Genomic DNA, 20,743 nt, shown 5'->3' with positions numbered 1-20,743 from the left:
GTGAAATGGTGGCTTCTATCTGGAGGACTAAGGTTCACTCTGATTTCTATGCACAACCACTAGAAGTGGAATTGAAAGACTCACAATAAATAAACCAAGGAGTTTGTATTTCCACTCACTTTAGTTTACTTAGGCTCCTATGGCTTTAGTCACTGGAGGTAGAGTCAAAACAGGGTCCCTGTGTTCATGCTCCCCCTCCCTAGGTAACCAACACCAGGCTTTGAGGATGGCATCTTAGCTCTTCTCCTTTTTAGAAGTACTCATTCTGACAATTTTGCTCAATATCCAAATGAAACTAGACTTTACTGCAATTTCCTGAACCCAACAGAATAAAGATCCCTCAGAACTCTGCTAAGTGACCAAAGACCAGCTATTTCCCTGTTTAACCCTCTCCCTACCCCCATCTCAAGGCCTCTAGGATCTAACCCTACTTCTTTCTGTCTCATCACTTGGAGCCCCAATCCTTCCCCTTCCCTTCTGCCATATTGAAATGTTAGTTATTCTTGGAATACACTTGTATATTTTTATCCCCTTTGATCATGCTGGCCCTTTTAGCTGCCCCTCTCTAGGCATTTTTTCCTACCTCTCTTCTGACCTCAGCTACCTCACTCAGCAGACAGTAAGCTACCTGAAGACTCTAATCCCCAATGTCTATAGCCAAGTCTGGTGGACAGAAGACACTTGACAAACATGAATAAATGGAATGCATCTCTTTACAGCAAGACAGATATCCACCTAGAAGGCAGCCCCAGGCCTCTCTCTCCCCAGGATTAAAAGGTCTCAGTATAGAGTCAAGTGAGCTCAAACCCTTTTGGGTTTGTGAGAAGGGAAAGAGGGCCTTACCATGTCCCCCATGTGGGGCTGGAACTCAAACTTCATAGGTGGACAGAAGACGTTGTTGTACATCTCCATGAGCCGTTGTTTGTCACTGGTGGCATCCAGGTTTTCTACCGCATTTTCAATGGCGTCCAGACCCTCATGCTTTGACTGTTCCAGGTTTAACTCAGCAGAGAGGAAGGTGCGCAGAGCCCGGTTCAGGCTGGCATGGTAGCCTAAATCACAACACTGCTGTGGGAGGGAGAAGACATATGAGCAAACCATGGCTATCTCCAAGGTGTGACAGCAAGGGTGGGTGGCCTGGAGGGCAGGTCTGAGCATCAGTGAAATTGGCTGTGCAGTAAGAAAGTTAACATTCTGACCTCTGAGTTCTGTGTAATATTTCTCAATCTTGACTCCAAGCCCAGTGGTTAAATGCGCCCTGGAGGACTGTGAGGTGGTCAGAAAGAAAAAGATTCATAAAGACAAAATGACTTTATTTATTCATGTGTTATATAGTGCTATTTGGTAATTATCAAAAGAGAATCTGCTTCCATTTTGGGGTTTATCTGGAGGTGCCATTATATCAAGATTTAACAACAGAGATGCAGCCTGCCACTCCTTGAGAGCTACTGTGATTAAGTCACTATACACCAACCAAGCCGGGCCATTCTAGAATTCAGGGTTCCAAAATCAGGAGTGTTACAACGAACAGTTAATGTACCCCCACTCAGAATTCTGGGTGGGTGAAGAAGAGAATAAAGTGGCGGGACCAACTCCTGCTAGTCATCATCCTCCATCACCTCCCAACATTCTAGTATAGGGCTTAGCTACAGACTAGGAATTCTGTCTTGCCCTGGAGAAACAGCATTTACAAGACCAAAGAATTCTAAATAGAAAACAGTTGAAACATTTAATCGTGTAAAGGATTCTGATCTTTCTAAAAGTAAAAGGAAAAAAGAAAATGGTATAAAAGACATAACAATAGTAAAAAAACACTGGACAAAACAAGCCTCCTTGGAGGAACTACATCCCTCCTTAAACCTATTTTCTTGGTTGTAAAATTAACAGATTTGACCAGGTGGTTGGATTTCAAGCTGCAGACCAGAGCGCTAAGGCTTAGTGCCAGTGCTTGAGGGCTGCCCTTAAGAAGTGCATAACGAGTAAGACCTGGATACACCTAGCCCTGCTTCAACCAAAGTAGCTCTGTTCTTTTTTCCATTTAATAGATCAGGATTTCGTGTAATATCTGGTTTGAAGAAAGAGGTCTTCTATTATAGAAGAAAATCAAGAAACCTTGGACTAAATGCATTCCTTGAGGCCCTCTTTAGCATTTTGCAACTCTACAATAGTATTTCCCATCCTTCTGGAAGGACCCAGAGATCCAAATTCCTCGGCTATCCATCATCCCCCCTATTGTTCAAGCACCTTTGAGGTCCAGAACCTGAAAAGAAACGTCAGAGAAGAGGAATCAGTGGAAGGAGTAAGACCATCTGCCTGACTGCCATTTCATTCCATAAGCAGACATCAAATCAACTCTCCCCATCCCTTCCCTCACCATGATCACATCAGAGCAGCCACTGTTGGGGAAGAAAAAGCATGTGACAGCCTCCTCCTTCCCAGCATCTGCCAAGAAGCTCAGCGATGGAGTGCCTGTTAGGCTAGGCTCTGGGTTCAGTGCCAAAAGGTCCTGGCAGGTGCCTGACTGTAGTGGAATAACAGCAGTTACAGCTTAACTAGAGGCAGAAGATGGAAAGATATTAAATTCAGTGGAGAGGGAAGAGCAAATGGAAGCTAGACAAAAGCAACTGATTGGGAGGCTGCACGTGCAGGGGCCCTCCCTCTTCTGAGGAATGCTGCTAGCCTGGCCAAGCTGCCCTTGAACCTGAACCTTCCTGACTGGCACTATGTAGACTCTGATGATCAACTCTATGTTACAAGTCTGATAACCAGCCCAACAGGACTGAGCAAGTGTATGTGGTTGGAGGGGTGGGGGGGAGGGAAGGGGAGGGAAGGGAAGGGGAGGGGAGGGGAGAAGGGGGAGGGGAGGGGCAAGGGGAAAGGGGAGCTTTTAAGGTAGAAGACAATTAAGGGAAGGCAACATGCCCTCCATAAACCTTTGCATGTTTTTGGCAACTCCCCTTTTTTCTCCGATACTACTCCTGCCCTAATTTATACCCTTATCTTATACCAGTGCTATCTGCTTCAGTGTCCTAAAGCGTGGCTTTATTATGATATTCCCTTGCTGAAGAACCTATAATAGCTCTCACTTTTTCCTGCAGTAAAGACTACCTTCCTCAGTTTGCCAAATAAAAATTGCCTCTGTTAACCAAGAGCGCTTACTATATGCAAGGTAGTGTGTGCTAAATGTTTTATTTACATTCTTCACTTTAATCCTCATAATAACCCTAAGAGGTAGGTACTACCTTAATTTTCAAGACTAGAAAGCTGCATCTCAGTAAACTCAAAACACCTGAGCAAAGTCAAACAGCGTGAACAAACTGTAATGTCTTTAACCTGCCCATCCAACATCATCTCCCTCTATTTTTTCCTTCACATTCTTCTGCTATAATTTAAAGACATACTCTCTGTTTAGGGTAGGATACTGAAAAAGCATAGGCCTGAAGTCAATTGTGGGAATTTACATAAGCTCTGAGTCTCAAAACAAGGATAACATCAGCCTCATAGGCTGTGTATTTACATATATCTACATATATATTTACATATATCTGGCATGATATATTTACCAAACAAACACCAATCTCTATAATCTTCCCAAATCCACTGACTTCTGCTTTTCAGCTTCCAGCAAACTGTGTTCCTGAAATGTTTCACACTTCTCTCACCTGTTGGAGTTGAACCCTATCTGCAAATTCCCAAAAACCCAAATCAAATTCCCAGCCTCTGGGAAGCCAGTCAGCCCTGGAACCCTGGTCTATATCTGTGTTCACTCAAAACTACACAAATCTGCAGCCCTCCTGTAACACATTGTATACTCCCTCCTTCTGTGACTTGCCATTTCATATCACCAACCAGAATTAAGCTTTCTAGAGGACACAACCCAGGGTCTTATTCTTTAGATCCCTCACCATCATGCCTTGCCCAAAGTCTTAGTTTCTCCATTGCTAAAATAAATAACAAAATGGGCTGGATTACAGGAATTCACTGGTTCATAGTTTCAGGAGTTAGAAGGCTTACTTCTTCCAGGGGTCAGAATCTTGCAGCTGACCTCAATTCTGTGGGGTACCAGGGCCTTTCTGTACATGTGGCAACATCTTTTCTGCTCTCTTCTGGGTTCCAGTGACTTCCTGCTTCTAGCTGCTCTCCATGGCTTCTCTTTCTGTGCCCAATTTTCTCTGCTTATAAGGACTTCAGCCAAATTGGAATAAGGCCCACCCTCATTCATTATGATCACAACTTAACTCATAATTTCTTCAAAAGTCCTATTTAGAAATGGGTTCACACTCACAGGACCAGGGATTGGGACGTGAATATGCTTTTTGTGGGGGACATGAATTCAATCCCCAATAGCATTCAATAAACATCAGTTGATTAATGCCAGAAGGACGTATTCCATCCTCTCAGGAAATAAAATACTAAGATGAACATTCATCTAAGTCAAGTGAGTTGAGGAACCACTGAGGTCTTTTGTTTTGCTCATTCTCTACGGCCTAAGGAAGGAGCTTTCACTGGAGCTGGTCCACAGCCTCTATTTCTACAACTGCTTTGTAGTTTCTCTGTGCCAGTGAGTAGGCATATGGCTCACAGTGTGCCCTCTACCTTCTCCATGACTCACACCAACCTGGAAGGTTTGAACTAGGTTTCCCAGAGCCTGGTTACCCACACATCTGAAGTAGAAAAGCCAGAATCTTCAGTAAAGAAGCAATTTCTGGCAAGGTTAGATCAACTGGATTTGAATAATTCCATCCTTGTTCTCAGGAGAATTCCAGTGAGGAGAGATAGCACATTATATTGCTCACAATGGGGACAAAGTATGCTTTCTATAGCTTCTGATGAGTTCTGCAGTCTTGCCTGGTCCCCCTGGCATTTCTGGGTTATATAAATATTTGATGAAAACCCTCTTGGGGGAAATCAGATTTTTATAGGAATTTAATGACAGTCCATCCACATGTGTGATGACTTAAGTTGAAAGCTCATTGACCTTTTACCAGCTTTTTTTTCCTCATCCAGAGATTCTAGAGAAGGCCTACAAAAAGAAAAATGGGTACTTTATATCACCCAATTCAAATTCACACAGTAGGGAAAATACTGTTCTTAACAAAATTTCCTATTGCAAAAGCCAAGTTCCCTCATGCCTGACTTGGGTCTACATGACTTCACGGACTTTCTATCCATATACACGGCACTCAGAACACTGCAGCTATACATGAGGACAACGCACTGTTCTTCATTCATCCATCTGTTCCCAGGCTGAGAGAACCACAGGAGGATGGGGTTGAAATTTGAAAATATGACGATTACATTCCAGTGAGGCTACAGTCCTTAGAGGCTATCAAGTGAACTCAGAATGTCTTTTTGGACTGAAGTCAAGGTTTTCCTGGTGTGTGTCAGATGCCTCACATGGATTCCTCCAGTCTAAGTTTAAACCTTATACTATACTATACTATAAAAAGAAGTTGGAGGCTAGTCCTTGAACCAATGTACTGGCATCAATAAAAATAACTTCTTAAAGCATTAAGCACATTTTGGGCTTCAGCACACCTAGGAAGGAGGCAAAAATGGAAGGCATAACACAGATGGCAATGGACTGGAACAAGATTCATCCCATGTCTCAAAGCAAGTTCTGGATTCAAGATCAGAATGCTAAGATAGCCAGCGTCCCATTCACTCCTGTTCTGTCAGTTCACCAGCATCGTATTCTTCTGCCCCTTTTTATTACATAGGTCACCAAGAAAAAGGAATAAACTACTGATATATGCAACAACATGGATGAAAATAAAAAATATCACCCTGAGCCAAAGAAGTACATACTGGATAAGCCCACCTTTGTGAGGTTCTATAATAGTTCAACAAAACTAATTTATGGTGAAAGAATCAGAACAGTGGTTGTCTCAGGGTGGGAGGAGGCAAAAGGAACTTTCTGAAGTGATGAAAATCTTCTATATCTTGAACGATGTAGGCTATAAGGGTGTATGACATTGTCAAAACTCTTCAAAGTATAACACTTCAATTCAGTCACTTATGCAAATTGTGCCTCAATTTAAAAAATGTTCAGAGGCACAAAAGGAAAAAAAAATCTTGGTTTAGGAGAAAATACTTTCCTCCCTCTTTCTATTCCTTTCTTCCTTCAATAAACGTACTACATGCCCAGCTCTGTATTTAGCACTGGGGGCTACTAAGGTAAAGAACTTATTGAAGCCTAAGGAACCTTCCTCTGCTCTTAGGACAGTGGTTCTCAAACTTTTGATCTCCAACGCATAGTAAGAAATACATCACATATTATGGCATAGACATACAACTAAAATAAATGTTTCTTCACAAAATAAAGCTTTACTTTACTAGTGTGATTAACACGCTAATATTTTCTTTACGATGCTCTTCTGGACTGTCTAGTTCACTCTATCCATTTAAAAAATGGGCCAAACTCTGTAAAAAGTGATTTCATGGCTCTCCTAATAGATCATGACCTAAATTCTGAAGAACACTGTCTTCAGTCCCTTGTGCTTGCTGCTAGCACTACAGTTACCTGGGTACAGTGGAGATTATCTGCTGGCATGTCGACGAAATACCTCCAGGCCCAAACCCTTATTCCTTTTTTTTGTAGTCCTGATACTAAGCACAGTGTCAGGCACATAATTTCCCCATAAATAAATGCTTACTAATCATTTACAGAGCAGGATAATGTTATTAGCTTTTTCCAAAGATAATAACTAATCATCCTCACTCCAGGAAAAACAAAACAAAACAAAAACAATCAACAAATAAACAAAAGGCAACAAAAAGACAGCAGCAAAGAAACAAGAGCAATTTTCCTACCCACAGCCCTGGATTTGCTCAGTGACCTCACTCATGCCCTGGTCTGGCAAGGCTGGCACTTCACTCTGCACCCTATGAAGTTAGGCTCTTTTAATATACAGTAGAACAAGTGTTGTAGATTAGATAGTCTGATTTTTTTTTTTAATCAAATGCAAGATAAATAGCAGAAACCGAGCTTCTAAGAAAGAACTGATTCTCTTCTTGTTGGTGAACACACCTCTGTCCAAACAGTGAGATGTTCCCCTGAGGAGGCAGAAAGGATCTTGTTTAGGGCTCTCGCCTCCACTGAAGGTTACTGTTCAGATTGGCATCAACAAGCAGAGAGAACAAAGAGGTACCTGAACAGGGACTGGGGCTCCACTTACCCAGTGAGACAAAGACACCTAAGGTTTTAAGAAGTTGAAGCATACTGAATCAAAAATCCCTGGATAAAAGGAGACAGGAATCTGTATTTGTGAAAAGTTCCCCAAGCAATTCTGATGTGAAGCCAGATCTTGATGTCCAATTCTTCAGTTCAGTGTCCCGGAGGGCAGGGTGTGGTGTGGGACAGGGAGAGGAAGCAGAGGTACAGAACAGTTACGTGTCAAGCCCCAGATGATCCAGCTGGTAATGTAACAGCAAATCTTAGACCAGAACACTACACAATATTATAAAGATGTGGCAGGTTTATTCAAGGAGAAACTTAAGGCAAACATACAAAGTCTAGTCCAAGGCTTGTAAAGCCCAGCTAAGAGCCCAAGCAAATGCCAGGCCTAGACTGGCCAGCATTTGCCTGAAGCCCTAAAAGCTGGGATGCTAATGCTAAATCAGAGGGCTCCAGGCCCCTCAATTTAATAACGAGAGAGAGAGAGAGAGAGAGAGATGCTGTTTCACTCAGGATGGGCTTAGGTACTAGATAAAATTAGAGCCTACAGGTAAAAGGGATTGCAAGATTTTACTTTAAAAATTAGGGGGGTTCAGAGGAAAAGAAAGTCAAAGTGCATCCATAAAGACAAAGACTCTATCCTTGCCAGACACATTGTGATGGCTAAGTTTATGTGTCAACCTGGCTAGGTAATATGGCATCCAGTTGTTTGGTCAAACAAGCGCTGACCTGATGTTACCATGAAGGCATTTCACAGACTTAAATCATTAGTCAGTTGATTGCATCTATGGCTGATTACATCTACAATTAATAAAAGAGATTGCCTCCAGCAATGAGAAAAGCCTTATTTAATCAGGTGAAGTCCTTAATGGGGGAAACTGATGATTTCAGCAGTCAGAGAAATGAATTTCTACGTGTACTTCAGCCAGCCAGTTTCTCCTGGGGAATTCATCGAAACTGTCATTAGAGTTACCAACTTGTGACCTGCCTTACAGAATTCAGATTTGTCGATCCCCATGGTCATTTCTGTAATAAATCTCATGGTATTTATCCACACACACAAACTGTCAGTTCTGTTTCCCTGGAGAACCCAGACTGATACACACATGTGCCTACTAACATGCTTCTCCAATAACCTTTGGCCACATATCACAAAGAATAGGCCAGATGTCGGGGATATCTGGGTACCCATCATGATCAGGCCCCTAATTTGTGGTGTAACCTTGGGCAGTAAGTCTCCTAACCCTCTGGATCCTCAGATTCCTTATTTACAAAATAGAGATAGTTATATGTGCCTATTAGAGTGACGTGATCATCAAATGAGATAATATTCAGAAACATTCAGTGCTATATAAATGTAAGGTATTAACTTTTAAGCTCTTGCCACTTCTCTGTACAGATAGCTGATCTAAAAGAATATTTCCATAGTGACAGAAGGCCATAGGGAGGGGTATGAGCATGGGCTTAGTGGTCAGCTTTAGGTGTAAACTTTGCCTCTGTAACTTGTAGCTGACTCTGGGTAACTTCTGTAAACTTTCTGAATGCTCATCCAAAAATAGAGTTAATAATGTCTCATTTCCTGAGCTGGCATGAGGATTAAATGAGATAATGTATAAAGCATTTCACCTGGTGCCTGGCATGTGGTAGGTCCCTGACAGATCATAGCTACTATCTTCATAATCATTCTCAAAAAACTCTGAGATGCCTGAGCAACAGAGCTGGGGAACAGTCAACCAGGGTTCCAACAATGGGAAAGAGGGATCTGGCTTTAAGCACTTACATCAATAAGGTCAGACAGGTCGTGGATGTAGTACTTGAAGACAGATGCATTGGTTGCTTCCAAAGCCAGTAAGTACTCATTCCGGGCTTTAATGGCCTTCAGTTTATTCTCCGTGTACTTGGCTTGGCGCTGAGAAAGAGAACAGAAGTTCAATTTTAGTTTTATTTTTTTTTAAAGGGAAGATTGTTCTCTGAATGATGAAAAGTACAGTACATTCAAGAACCACAATTATGCTGCTATTCCCAATGCACTTCTACCTTAAATTGGGTTCTAATTCTGTATAATGAGATTCAAGGGCATAATGTAGATCAATCCAGGAAAGGTTAATGAGACTCCCTATAAGAGATGCATGCCCCACTTTGGTTCTATCTGCAAATATCACTCTCTCTCCTCCCACTGCTGCCCTGAAGGAGGTGCCACTACCCTTACCCCCGGAACACTTGTCATCTGAAGCCACACTCTAGGTCTACAGTCCTCCCAGGCAACAGGATGTTTGGCTATTTGTAAAATGGATTGGGAAAAGTGACTACTGCTTCTTTTTTATCGGTTAGAGGCTAAAAACTTGGAGACCACTTGCCTCAGTTCTTGTTAATAACTAGGATTTCTTGAGGGCAAAGAGAAAGGGCTCACTTGTGGTCACGAGACACTAAAAGAATACAGCGCTTCCTTGTTCTGCTCTTGAAGGCTCCTCCTGGGAAATTTCTATCAGTCATGCTCCATGGAGCACGGCTTCCTGGTCTGTAGAGTTGCCAGATGTACCCACCTTTTCCTTCATCTTCTCAATCTTCTTTACTGAGCTCCTCCGGACATGTTTTTCCTCAATTCGGACATTGGATGAGGAATCAGGAGAGCGTGGGGTCTGCCGATCCTCCTGCTTTACAGATTTGCCAATTTGCTTTTCCTCCTGCTTCTCGGCCTCCTTTAGCTTGCTCTGAGCACTGATGCTGTCAGCATTGTACATGTGATATGTCTTCATAACCTGCAAGACAACCCCCGCCCCCATCCCCAGAGGTCAAGACAATGGGGTCAATTTTCTGCTTTACAGACTAACAGACCTGTCTGCTCCATGGAGCACTATCCTCATACCCTTAGGGGAAAAATTCAGAAGTGTTTGATTCAGGAAACAGCATATATCAAAGACCCAATACCCAGTGGATAGGAAACAACAACACTGCACTAAGAACACGAGGGCCAAGCCTTCCTGGGCTGGTTAGGAACCATGCAGAAGGCAGCACACCTTGAAGGGTAGCTTAGACTTTTTGTAGTGTTCAGATTTTAATGGGAAAGAGGAAAAGGATCCAAAAGCTCTGATATTGCTCTGTATTTGGAGGGTATCTGTCTAGGCTGCTTTGTCCAGATAAAATGTCCTCTATCACAGTAACCAGAACAGCAGTGACAAAAACAATGGCAACTACCATTTACTGAACACACAATATATTCCTGGCTTTGTGCCAAGTGCTACACATTTCTCATTTCATCCTTGTAGCAATTCTATGATCTAGATAACAACCCCATGAAGACCGTAAACCTGCACAGCAATCAGATAAAAACCTGTAAAGGAATAGAATCCACAAGAAGTACAACTTGAGTTGCCACAGGAAGGACATGGTATAAAAGGAAAGGGATGTGATTTTCTAGTTTTCCATTAAAGCAACTGTCTAGGAGTCCAACCCCTTTCCTTAGCTTTTCTTAATAACATATTAAGAGCCTGCTATGGGCTGATTCCTAATATCTACAGGTTTTTTTCTCATGAGAAGAGAAGAGGTCTATAGAAACTGAAAATGTAAAGGTACATTAGCTAATGGTTTGAAGAAGGCTGAGGATTTAAGTACAGAATAGAGAATTTCGAAAAGAGAAAATGGGTTCATTTATGGACTTGGGTTAGAGTAGGGGTTCTCATCTGGGGGTGATTTTGCATTAAAAAGCCTCTCTGAGTAATTCACATGGTCCTCTAGGTCTCCAGGTAAATCATGAAGTGGGTAAGAGGCATCTGTTATTCTGCTGATGAAGAACAGGTGGGAAGCTGCTTTTTCCCTCTTTATACCTAACAGAAACTTTCTGACAAGAGGACTAAAAAATTTGAAAGCCGCAGCTGACAGAGAATTTCCAATCAGCTTTCTAGTGCCTCACCTTAAATTGAGTAGGTAGTTAAGGATTACCAGACACTTGAGGAAAATATCTAATCTGAAAGACAAAGACCAAAACAAGCAACTTAGAAGAAACAAATGACATATAGAGAAGAAAACTTCAAAAGCTATCCATCAATAATATTGACAGAGAGATAAATGAGAAATGAAAAGATAATGCATCATGAAGCAAGAGCAGAATGCTATAAAAAAGGGACACGCAGAGAACAATAAAAGAGCTCTCGAGTTTAAGATTCACTTGTCACTTTAAGGACCCTGACTCCTGACTCCAGTATTCCTTCTCTGTGCAGACATGCGAAAGAGTTCTTATCACCTCATATTTAACTTGCTGCTTTCCTTTTGTGTCTCTCCCTATTAAAACTAAATGCCTTGAGTTCAAGGACAGCGCTTATTTGTCTTTATGTCCCTAGGGACAAATAGGCAAACAGAACAGGGGGACTGGAAATTAACAGTTTCAAGGAAACAGGTGCTAAATACCAGTCTGAAGTGGCTCTTTAGACAAACAGCTGCTGCACCAAGTCAAGGGAACATCTACGCAGGAGGAGCACAGACACATAAAACCTCAGGGCCAAAAACAGCCTCCTACTGTCCCAACAGCTCCTCTTTCTTTCTCAGTTCTAGAGCTTCCTTGACTCTTTATACTCAGCTGGTCCCTGTGGCCTTAGTCCCACCCCCTCCCAAACCTACCCCTCCAGTGGGGAGTTTGCTGGGCTTTTCCAGATACAGTTTCTTAATATAACTGAGTTATATTTCTTAATATAACTGAGGCAGAGAATTCTAGAGTTTTCTAGGAAGCAGTGTCCTTCGACTTCAGAGGCATTCCTGGAGCAGCAGTCAGAAAACGAAAACCACTTATGCCACGGCCTACAAACCAGCCAGCTCATTACAGCGAAAAAACACATGGAGGAGAATGCTCAATAGGGTTGCTCTTTGAATAGCAGCTGTGGGAAGTGGCCTCTGGCACAGAATGCCAAGTCAGGAAATCAAAGGCTCTTCAGGCAGAAAAGAGAAAGGTGCAGTGTGGCAGCTGGCCACTTACGGTGGGAGTCTGGACCTCTTGTCCAAAGGCCTCTTTGATAGTAATACTTGAGCCCAGATCCTTGGATCATGAAGGGACAAAAGTACTTATATTATCAAACCTTGAGTAATTAGTCTCCCAAAAAGAAGAATTTATGGGTTCTGGGGGTGGATGAGAGGTAAGAAGAGTGCTGAAAAAATATGGGGGTTTCTTATATCTCTGCTTTCCTTTTTCCCGTGCCCCCAAATAACTTCTATTGCCTAAGAAATCACTGAAATGAGAGGCCTAGAGTACCTTCTCTGGCTTCCTAAAGAGCAGTCTCCCTTATAAAATGCCCTTCATCTTCTCAACTCCTCTGACAAGGAGTTGTACACAGCAAGTAGTGTCCCAAAGCCAGCATACAACAGTCTCAAGTTCCTACTTAATGAAACCACTATCCCGGGTAGGGTGACAAATTGTCCTGGTATCCTAGTTTTAACACTGAAATCTCATGGTCAGGAAACCCCTCAACCCAAACAAAGCAGAACAGTTAGTCACCCTAATCCTAGGGTGCCTTGTTCTCTCTCCTAAGTTTATTTCATCCTCCAGAAGAAACAACTCATAATGCTGTTCTCTGAACTTACTATTGGCCTATGGAATTAAAAACTCATTTGACCCTCAGCTGTGGTTGATATTTCAGGAAGTATGACTCCCCCACCTGCCTTAATCTCCAGGATGTGGGGATCCCTGTACTTGGAGTATATGGAGATATGAGGATCATAGAGGCCAGGGATATTTCCTAAGATCATACAGCTAGTGGTCAAGTCAGTTTAGAATTTAGGTTGCCTAATTCAAGAAACTCATGTCACTAAGACTAGGGTTTCTCAATCTTAGTCTTAGTGACATTTTGGGTTGCATAATTCTTTGTTGAGGTCTGTCCTGTGCATTGTAGGATTTTAGTAGCATCCCTGGTCTCTGCCCACTAGATGCCAGAACCTCCTCACTCCCAGTTGTGACAACAAAAAATGTCCCCAGGAGAGGGAAAACATCTTGCTTGAGAACCAATGCATTAAACTGTTCTGTCTGTTTTGAAACTTTCCAGTGTCCTGTACTTTTTCCTCTCTTCCGTTGGCTACTAGAGGAAAATATTAATTTTTTATTTTGGTTTTGGGCAGATTATAAGAGTTTGCACCCAAGTTACCTCATGGCAGGAGACACCAAGCCTATCCAATTCTCAGTTCGAACACCAGTGGCAAGATTTTATGCTCTGCATTGATTGTGGCCTCACAGTGGCCAGTAAGGCAGCTGGCCAATGCTGGACTGCCTGAAGACTTGTTGTAGGTGCCAACTAGGCCCTCAGGCCACAGCAGCAAGTGCCAGGGTTTCCTTCCAACCTCCAACACAAACTGTATTCTTTCACTTATTTCTTTTTTAAGTCATAGCATATTAGAAGTTCCAGGACTCTGGGTAAAAGCCAACAGATCCCTAGACACCGTTCTGCTGCCGCCTAAAGTTCCACTGCAGAAATGGCATGCTAGCGTTCAGTTGGTTTGGGGTTTGCTGGTTACCCCACCTACTCCTCCCCAGAAACAGCTGTTAATAACAGAGGCCCAAGATGCTTAAGGGAAAATAAAAGGATTCATATAATAATTACATGTGTCATTGTCATTCTTAGAGAATTCTTTGAAAAGAGAAAGAAGCAGTAGCTCGTCTTGGTGCCTATAAACAGCTCTAAAAATAAAGAGGAGAAGTACAGCATTAAAAAATGTAGGATTCAGGAAACTCAACCAGTCTGAAAATGGTTCACATCATGTTTCTATTTTTAAAAAGACTTAACTTCAGCTGAAGAAATGAACACTTGGGAGCAGAACCAAAGTTTGCCATCTATCAATTTGGCTATTTAGGCAGTAGAAATTCAAAACAAACTGAGCATCACTGGAGACAAGTCAGATGACTTCATGACTGTATTTAATGGCTTTATAGTTACCATGACAAAAGGGCCACACCTAAGCTTTTGGATCAAGAACATGAAATTCTTTGATACCAAATGCCTGTGATGTATGTCAACACTGCCTGTTCTTCCTGTGAGTTAAAAAAAAACAAATGCTGCGAATAAGCAAGTAAACACGAGAGAACAATTTCATCTCCAAACCAGAATGGGGCAACCTGGAGAATGACACAAAGCAGCCCAGCTGGAGAAGGGATCCCAGAAAAGCTTTAGCTGTATAAGTGAAATATACCCTGTACAGTCTCAAGAATTTCCTTGCTGTGTGTGTATGTGTTTTAATTATACTTAATGAAACAAGGCAGGGAAAAACAACCACTGCCACCTCCTAGTGCACGAAGAAACACTCACCAGCCATAGGCATCATGGGTCTGCAGGACTAGTCCATTCAGAACAGACTGTGTTCTCTTCTCCAAGCCGGCAGCCTGCCTCTTCACTGAGGTCTGGCCTTTATAAAACCCCAGGGTACCCATGCAAAGCTCTCTCTGCCTGAACTGGTCCCTCTTATTAGTGGCATGTAGGAATCTGTGCCAGAGTACCCGCTGCAGTCAAAGATTTGATACAAAACCTTGAACAACAAATGCTTCCCAACAGGCATGTATTAATGATGCAACACTGGCTGAATTCCTTGCTGCTAGGTTTGGGGTCCCTGGATGGCTGTTAATGAGGTCAGTTGTGCCAGCGACCTAGGCCCCTGCTGGTTTCTAGTGATCATGCCCCAAACGAAGCCAGATTGAGCCTTTACAGCTGAGGAGGGATCTTATTTTGGGAAAGTACTTTTTGGCTTATGTGGGTTTGAAAATAAGAGTATGAAAAAAGAGATGGGTGGGGACACTCCCAATGGGAACCATGCACTGTCCTCAGCCTCAGCTCAGTTCTGTTGCTGACGTGACTAGGGCTGCAAGCTGCCAAATGCTGCGTCCCTCTATTTGTTAAAGAGCCAAAGCAGCCCATCTGATTTACCGAGTAGAGCTCGTTCAGGACCTTCATCAAATCATCTTGGAGCTGCTGGCCGACTTCTTTACTCTGCAAGGAAAGAAAAATGAAGGTTAATTGGGAAACAGAAGGAACGAGGAGGGGGCAACAAAGGCAAGAGCAGTACTGGCACTACAGATAACAAAGACTCAATTAAGGCCCATTATTTAACCTAGCAAATCAGATAACCATTCTGATAAGGCCCAATTATGGTCAGATTATTCAAAGAGTTTTAATAAAATGAAATGTGCCCCTTCCATTGCCTAGCGAAGGCAATCATGTGCAGGGAAAATGGGTTATAGCCTCTGATTTCTTCAATTGGTCCCCAGAGAGCTGGCCTAAAGCTCCACATCCTACCTAGCAACTGTTGTTGGGTGGGACAAGCTTTCTCTGATACATGCTAGGCAAGCATTCCAGAGGCTTATGAAGGGAGGTAAGATGTGAAATAGGATGAGCAGGGAATGACATATAAATACCCAAGGACTTCCAAGTATCTAACAAAACACGAAATCCCAAGAAAGAAGAAACTATATCTTTTATTTGTTTTGTTTCTAACCCAAACTCCCAGGACAGTGAGCTTTCAATAATGACTGGTCAACAGATTAGTTAAGGTTATTCAATTCTGATAATATATGTTAAGGTATCTCCAACTGATTAATACTGGACTATGACGCAGGGCTGGTATCTACACAGAAAGAACAGGAGAAATAGAGAAGAATGAGGAAGCAGGAAGGAATTCAGATTCACACCTTCTGTGCAAGAATGTTGTATGCCAAACCCAAGAGAGTAGGGGATAAAACTGGTTGGCATCAATGGGTCATTGTTTCAATGGGAGAAGTCCTTTGATTTATTTTCTGTCAGTTCCTTCTAATTCTCTTCTATTAAGAATTCAGATACCGAAACGACTACTGGGACTTCCGGAGAAGATGGCGGCTTAGTAAGAAGCGTGGGTCTTAGTTCCTCCTACAGAACAGCTACTAGGGGAGTAGAAACGATACAGAACAGCTCCCGGAGCCATGACAGAGATCAAGAAGACAGCGTACCCCATTCTGGAAGCACTGACTGGCTAGGAGAACCCGCTCCGGTGAGATCACTGAGGGGAGCGGGCTTCCCCGAGTGGGGCGGCAAGCGGCCGGAGTCCCACCCTTCCTCCTTCCCGGGCCAGCTGGGAGAATTGGACAGGCGGTCCCCTCAAGCCGCGGTGGCTGGCACCCCCCCAACGCGCGGCCCCCCGGACCAACTGGGAGAATTGGATCAGAGATCCCCAGGCCGCAGAGAACAGTGACCGGGGTCCCTTCCAAACATGTGACTCCCCGGTTCGGCTGGGAACGTGCACTCTCCCGGGCCGCGGCGGCTGGTGCCCTCCCTCCACGCTTGGTGCCCTGGGTCGGCTAGGAGATTCGGACAGGCACTCTCCCGGGCTGCGGCGGCTGGCGACCCTCCCCACGTTCGGATCACTGGACCGGCTGGCACTCTTCCAAGCCACTTCGGCTGGCGAACCTCCTCCACGGCAAGAGTTGTCCAAAGTTAAAGGACCCACAGCACCTTTTACTGGTGGGACCCGCAGACAAACGAATGCCACGAGCGCCACCTGCTGGGCAGGATAAGAAAAACAGAACCCAGAGATTTCACAGAAAAATCTTTCAACCTGTTGGGTCCAACACCCAGGGAAATCTGACTAAATGCCCAGACGCCAGCAGAAGATAACGGATCACGCTCAGAAAATTGAAAATATGGCCCAGTCAAAGGAACAAACCAATAGTTCAAATGAGATACAGGAGCTGAGACAACTAATGCTGAATATACGAACAGAAATGGAAAACCGCTTCAAAAACGAAATCGATAAATTGAGGGAGGACATGAAGAAGACATGGGCTGAACAAAAAGAAGAAATAGAAAAACTGAAAAAACAAATCACAGAACTTATGGAAGTGAAGGATAAAGTAGAAAAGATGGAAAAAACAATGGATACCTACAATGACAGATTTAAAGAGACAGAAGATAGAATTAGTGATTTGGAGGATGGAACATCTGAATTCCAAAAAGAAACAGAAACTATAGGGAAAAGAATGGAAAAATTTGAACAGGGGATCAGGGAACTGAAGGACAATATGAAGTGCACAAATATACGTGTTGTGGGTGTCCCAGAAGGAGAAGAGAAGGGAAAAGGAGGAGAAAAACTAATGGAAGAAATTATCACTGAAAATTTCCCAAATCTTATGAAAGACCTAAAATTACAGATCCAAGAAGTGCAGCGCACCCCAAAGAGAACAGACCCAAATAGGCGTTCTCCAAGACACTTACTAGTTAGAATGTCAGAGGTCAAAGAGAAAGAGAGGATCTTGAAAGCAGCAAGAGAAAAACAATCCATCACATACAAGGGAAACCCATAAGACTGTGTGTAGATTTCTCAGCAGAAACCATGGAAGCTAGAAGACAGTGGGATGATATATTTAAATTACTAAATGAGAAAAACTGCCAACCAAGACTTCTATATCTAGCAAAATTGTCCTTCAAAAATGAGGGAGAAATTAAAACATTCTCAGACAAAAAGTTACTGAGAGAATTTGTGACCAAGAGACCAGCTCTGCAAGAAATACTAAAGGGAGCACTAGAGTCAGATATGAAAAGACAGAAGAGAGAGGTATGGAGAAGAGTGCAGAAAGAAGGAAAATCAGACATGATGTACATAATACAAAAGACAAAATGGTAGAGGAAAATATTATCCAAACAGTAATAACACTAAATGTTAATGGACTGAATTCCCCAATCAAAAGACATAGATTGGCAGAATGGATTAAAAAACAGGATCCTTCTATATGCTGTCTAAAGGAAACACATCTTAGACCCAAAGATAAACATAGGTTGAAAGTGAAAGGGTGGGAAAAGATATTTCATGCAAATAACAACCAGAAAATAGCAGGAGTGGCTATACTAATATCCAACAAGTTAGACTTCAAATGTAAAACAGTTAAAAGAGACAAAGAAGGACACTATATACTAATAAAAGGAACAATTAAACAAGAAGACATAACAATCATAAATATTTATGCACCGAACCAGAATGCCCCAAAATACGTGAGGAATACACTGCAAACACTGAAAAGGGAAATAGACACAAATACCATAATAGTTGGAGACTTCAATTCCCCACTCTCATCAATGGACAGAACATCTAGACAGAGGATCAATAAAGAAATAGAGAATCTGAATATTACCATAAATGAGCTAGACTTAACAGACATTTATAGGACATTACATCCCACAACAGCAGGATACACCTTTTTCTCAAATGCTCATGGATCATGCTCAAAGATAGACCATATGCTGGGTCACAAAGCAAGTCTTAACAAATTTAAAAAGACTGAAATCATACACAACACTTTCTCGGATCATAAAGGAATGAAGTTGGAAATCAATAATAGGCAGAATGCCAGAAAATTCACAAATACCTGGAGGCTCAACAACACACTCTTAAACAACGAGTGGGTCAAAGAAGAAATTGCAAGAGAAATTAGTAAATACCTCGAGGCAAATGAAAATGAAAACACAACATATCAAAACTTATGGGATGCAGCAAAGGCAGTGCTAAGAGGGAAATTTATTGCCCTAAATGCCTATATCAGAAAAGAAGAAAAGGCAAAAATGCAGGAATTAACTGTTCAATTGGAAGAACTGGAGAAAGAACAGCAAACTAATCCCAAAGCAAGCAAAAGGAAAGAAATAACAAAGATCAGAGCAGAAATAAATGAAATTGAAAATATGAAAACAGTAGAGAAAATCAATAAGACCAGAAGTTGGTTCTATGAGAAAATCAATAAGATTGATGGGCCCCTATCAAGATTGACAAAAAGAAGAAGAGAGAGGATGCAAATAAATAAGATCAGAAATGGAAGAGGAGACATAACTACTGACCTCACAGAAATAAAGGAGGTAATAACAGGATACTATGAACAACTTTACGCTAATAAATACAACAATTTAGAGGAAATGGACGGGTTCCTGGAAAGACATGAACAACCAACTTTGACTCAAGAAGACATAGATGACCTCAACAAACCAATCACAAGTAAAGAAATTGAATTAGTCATTCAAAAGCTTCCTAAAAAGAAAAGTCCAGGACCAGATGGCTTCACATGTGAATTCTACCAAACGTTCCAGAAAGAATTAGTACCAATTCTCTTCAACTCTTCAAAAAAATCGAAGTGGAGGGAAAACTACCTAATTCATTCTATGAAACCAACATCACCCTCATACCAAAACTAGGCAAAGATATTACAAAAAAAGAAAACTACAGACCAATCTCTCTAATGAATATAGATGCAAAAATCCTCAATAAAATTCTAGCAAATCGTATCCAACAACACATTAAAAGAATTATACATCATGACCAAGTAGGATTCATCCCAGGTATGCAACATAAGAAAATCAATTAATGTAATACACCATATCAACAAATCAAAGCAGAAAAATCACATGATCATCTCAATTGATGCAGAGAAGGCATTTGACAAGATTCAACATCCTTTCCTGTTGAAAACACTTCAAAAGATAGGAATACAAGGGAACTTCCTTAAAATGATAGAGGGAATATATGAAAAACCCACAGCTAATATCATCCTCAATGGGGAAAAATTGAAAACTTTCCCCCTAAGATCAGGAACAAGACAAGGATGTCCACTATCACCACTATTATTCAACATTGTGTTGGAGGTTCTAGCCAGAGCAATTAGACAAGAAAAAGAAATACAAGGCATCAAAATTGGAAAGGAAGAAGTAAAACTATCACTGTTTGCAGACGATATGATACTATACGTCGAAAACCCGGAAAAATCCACAACAAAACTACTAGAGCTAATAAATGAGTACAGCAAAGTAGCAGGTTACAAGATCAACATTCAAAAATCTGTAGCATTTCTATACACTAGTAATGAACAAGCTGAGGGGGAAATTAAGAAACGAATCCCATTTACAATTGCAACTAAAAGAATAAAATACCTAGGAATAAATTTAACTAAAGAGACAAAAAACCTATATAAAGAAAACTACAAAAAATTGCTAAAAGAAATCACAGAAGACCTAAATAGATGGAAGGGCATACCGTGTTCATGGATTGGAAGACTAAATATAGTTAAGATGTCAATCCTACCTAAATTGATTTACAGATTCAATGCAATACCAATCAAAATCCCAACAACTTATTTTTCAGAAATAGAAAAACCAATAAGCAAATTTATCTGGAAGGGCAGGGTGCCCCGAATTGCTAAAAACATCTTGAGGAAAAAAAACGAAGCTGGAGGTCTCGCGCTGCCTGACTTTAAGGCATATTATGAAGCCACAGTGGTCAAAACAGCATGGTATTGGCATAAAGATAGATATATCGACCAATGGAATCGAATAGAGTGCTCAGATATAGACCCTCTCATCTATGGACATTTGATCTTTGATAAGGCAGTCAAGCCAACTCACCTGGGACAGAGCAGTCTCTTCAATAAATGGTGCCTAGAGAACTGGATATCCATATGCAAAAGAATGAAAGAAGACCCATCTCTCACACCCTATACAAAAGTTAACTCAAAATGGATCAAAGATCTAAACATTAGGTCTAAGACCATAAAACAGTTAGAGGAAAATGTTGGGAGATATCTTATGGATCTTACAA

The 20,743-nt window shown here is 41.8% G+C and overlaps 1 protein-coding gene across 12 annotated transcripts in view; it reads right to left on the bottom strand.

Moving 5' to 3' along the window:
* Positions 1-20,743, bottom strand: part of SRGAP2 (SLIT-ROBO Rho GTPase activating protein 2) — a 262,852-nt gene that overhangs the window by 55,180 nt on the left and 186,929 nt on the right. For 10 of the 12 annotated variants that reach the window (XM_077157591.1, XM_077157594.1, XM_077157596.1 and 7 more), the window contains 4 exons: positions 15,070-15,132; positions 9,721-9,936; positions 8,958-9,086; positions 844-1,068 (listed from right to left, as the gene is read on the bottom strand). In XM_077157591.1, the coding sequence (XP_077013706.1) occupies positions 844-1,068; positions 8,958-9,086; positions 9,721-9,936; positions 15,070-15,132 (633 nt within the window). The remainder of the gene's footprint in view (positions 1-843; positions 1,069-8,957; positions 9,087-9,720; positions 9,937-15,069; positions 15,133-20,743) is intronic. The other 2 variants (XM_077157593.1, XM_077157595.1) reach the window with 1 other exon arrangement.

This window comes from Tamandua tetradactyla, chromosome 4 (assembly GCF_023851605.1).
Source record: "Tamandua tetradactyla isolate mTamTet1 chromosome 4, mTamTet1.pri, whole genome shotgun sequence".
In the NCBI taxonomy this organism is placed as follows: domain Eukaryota; kingdom Metazoa; phylum Chordata; class Mammalia; order Pilosa; family Myrmecophagidae; genus Tamandua; species Tamandua tetradactyla.
Note: the sequence above shows the minus strand (reverse complement) of the source record. Positions and strands in the feature narration are given on the sequence as shown.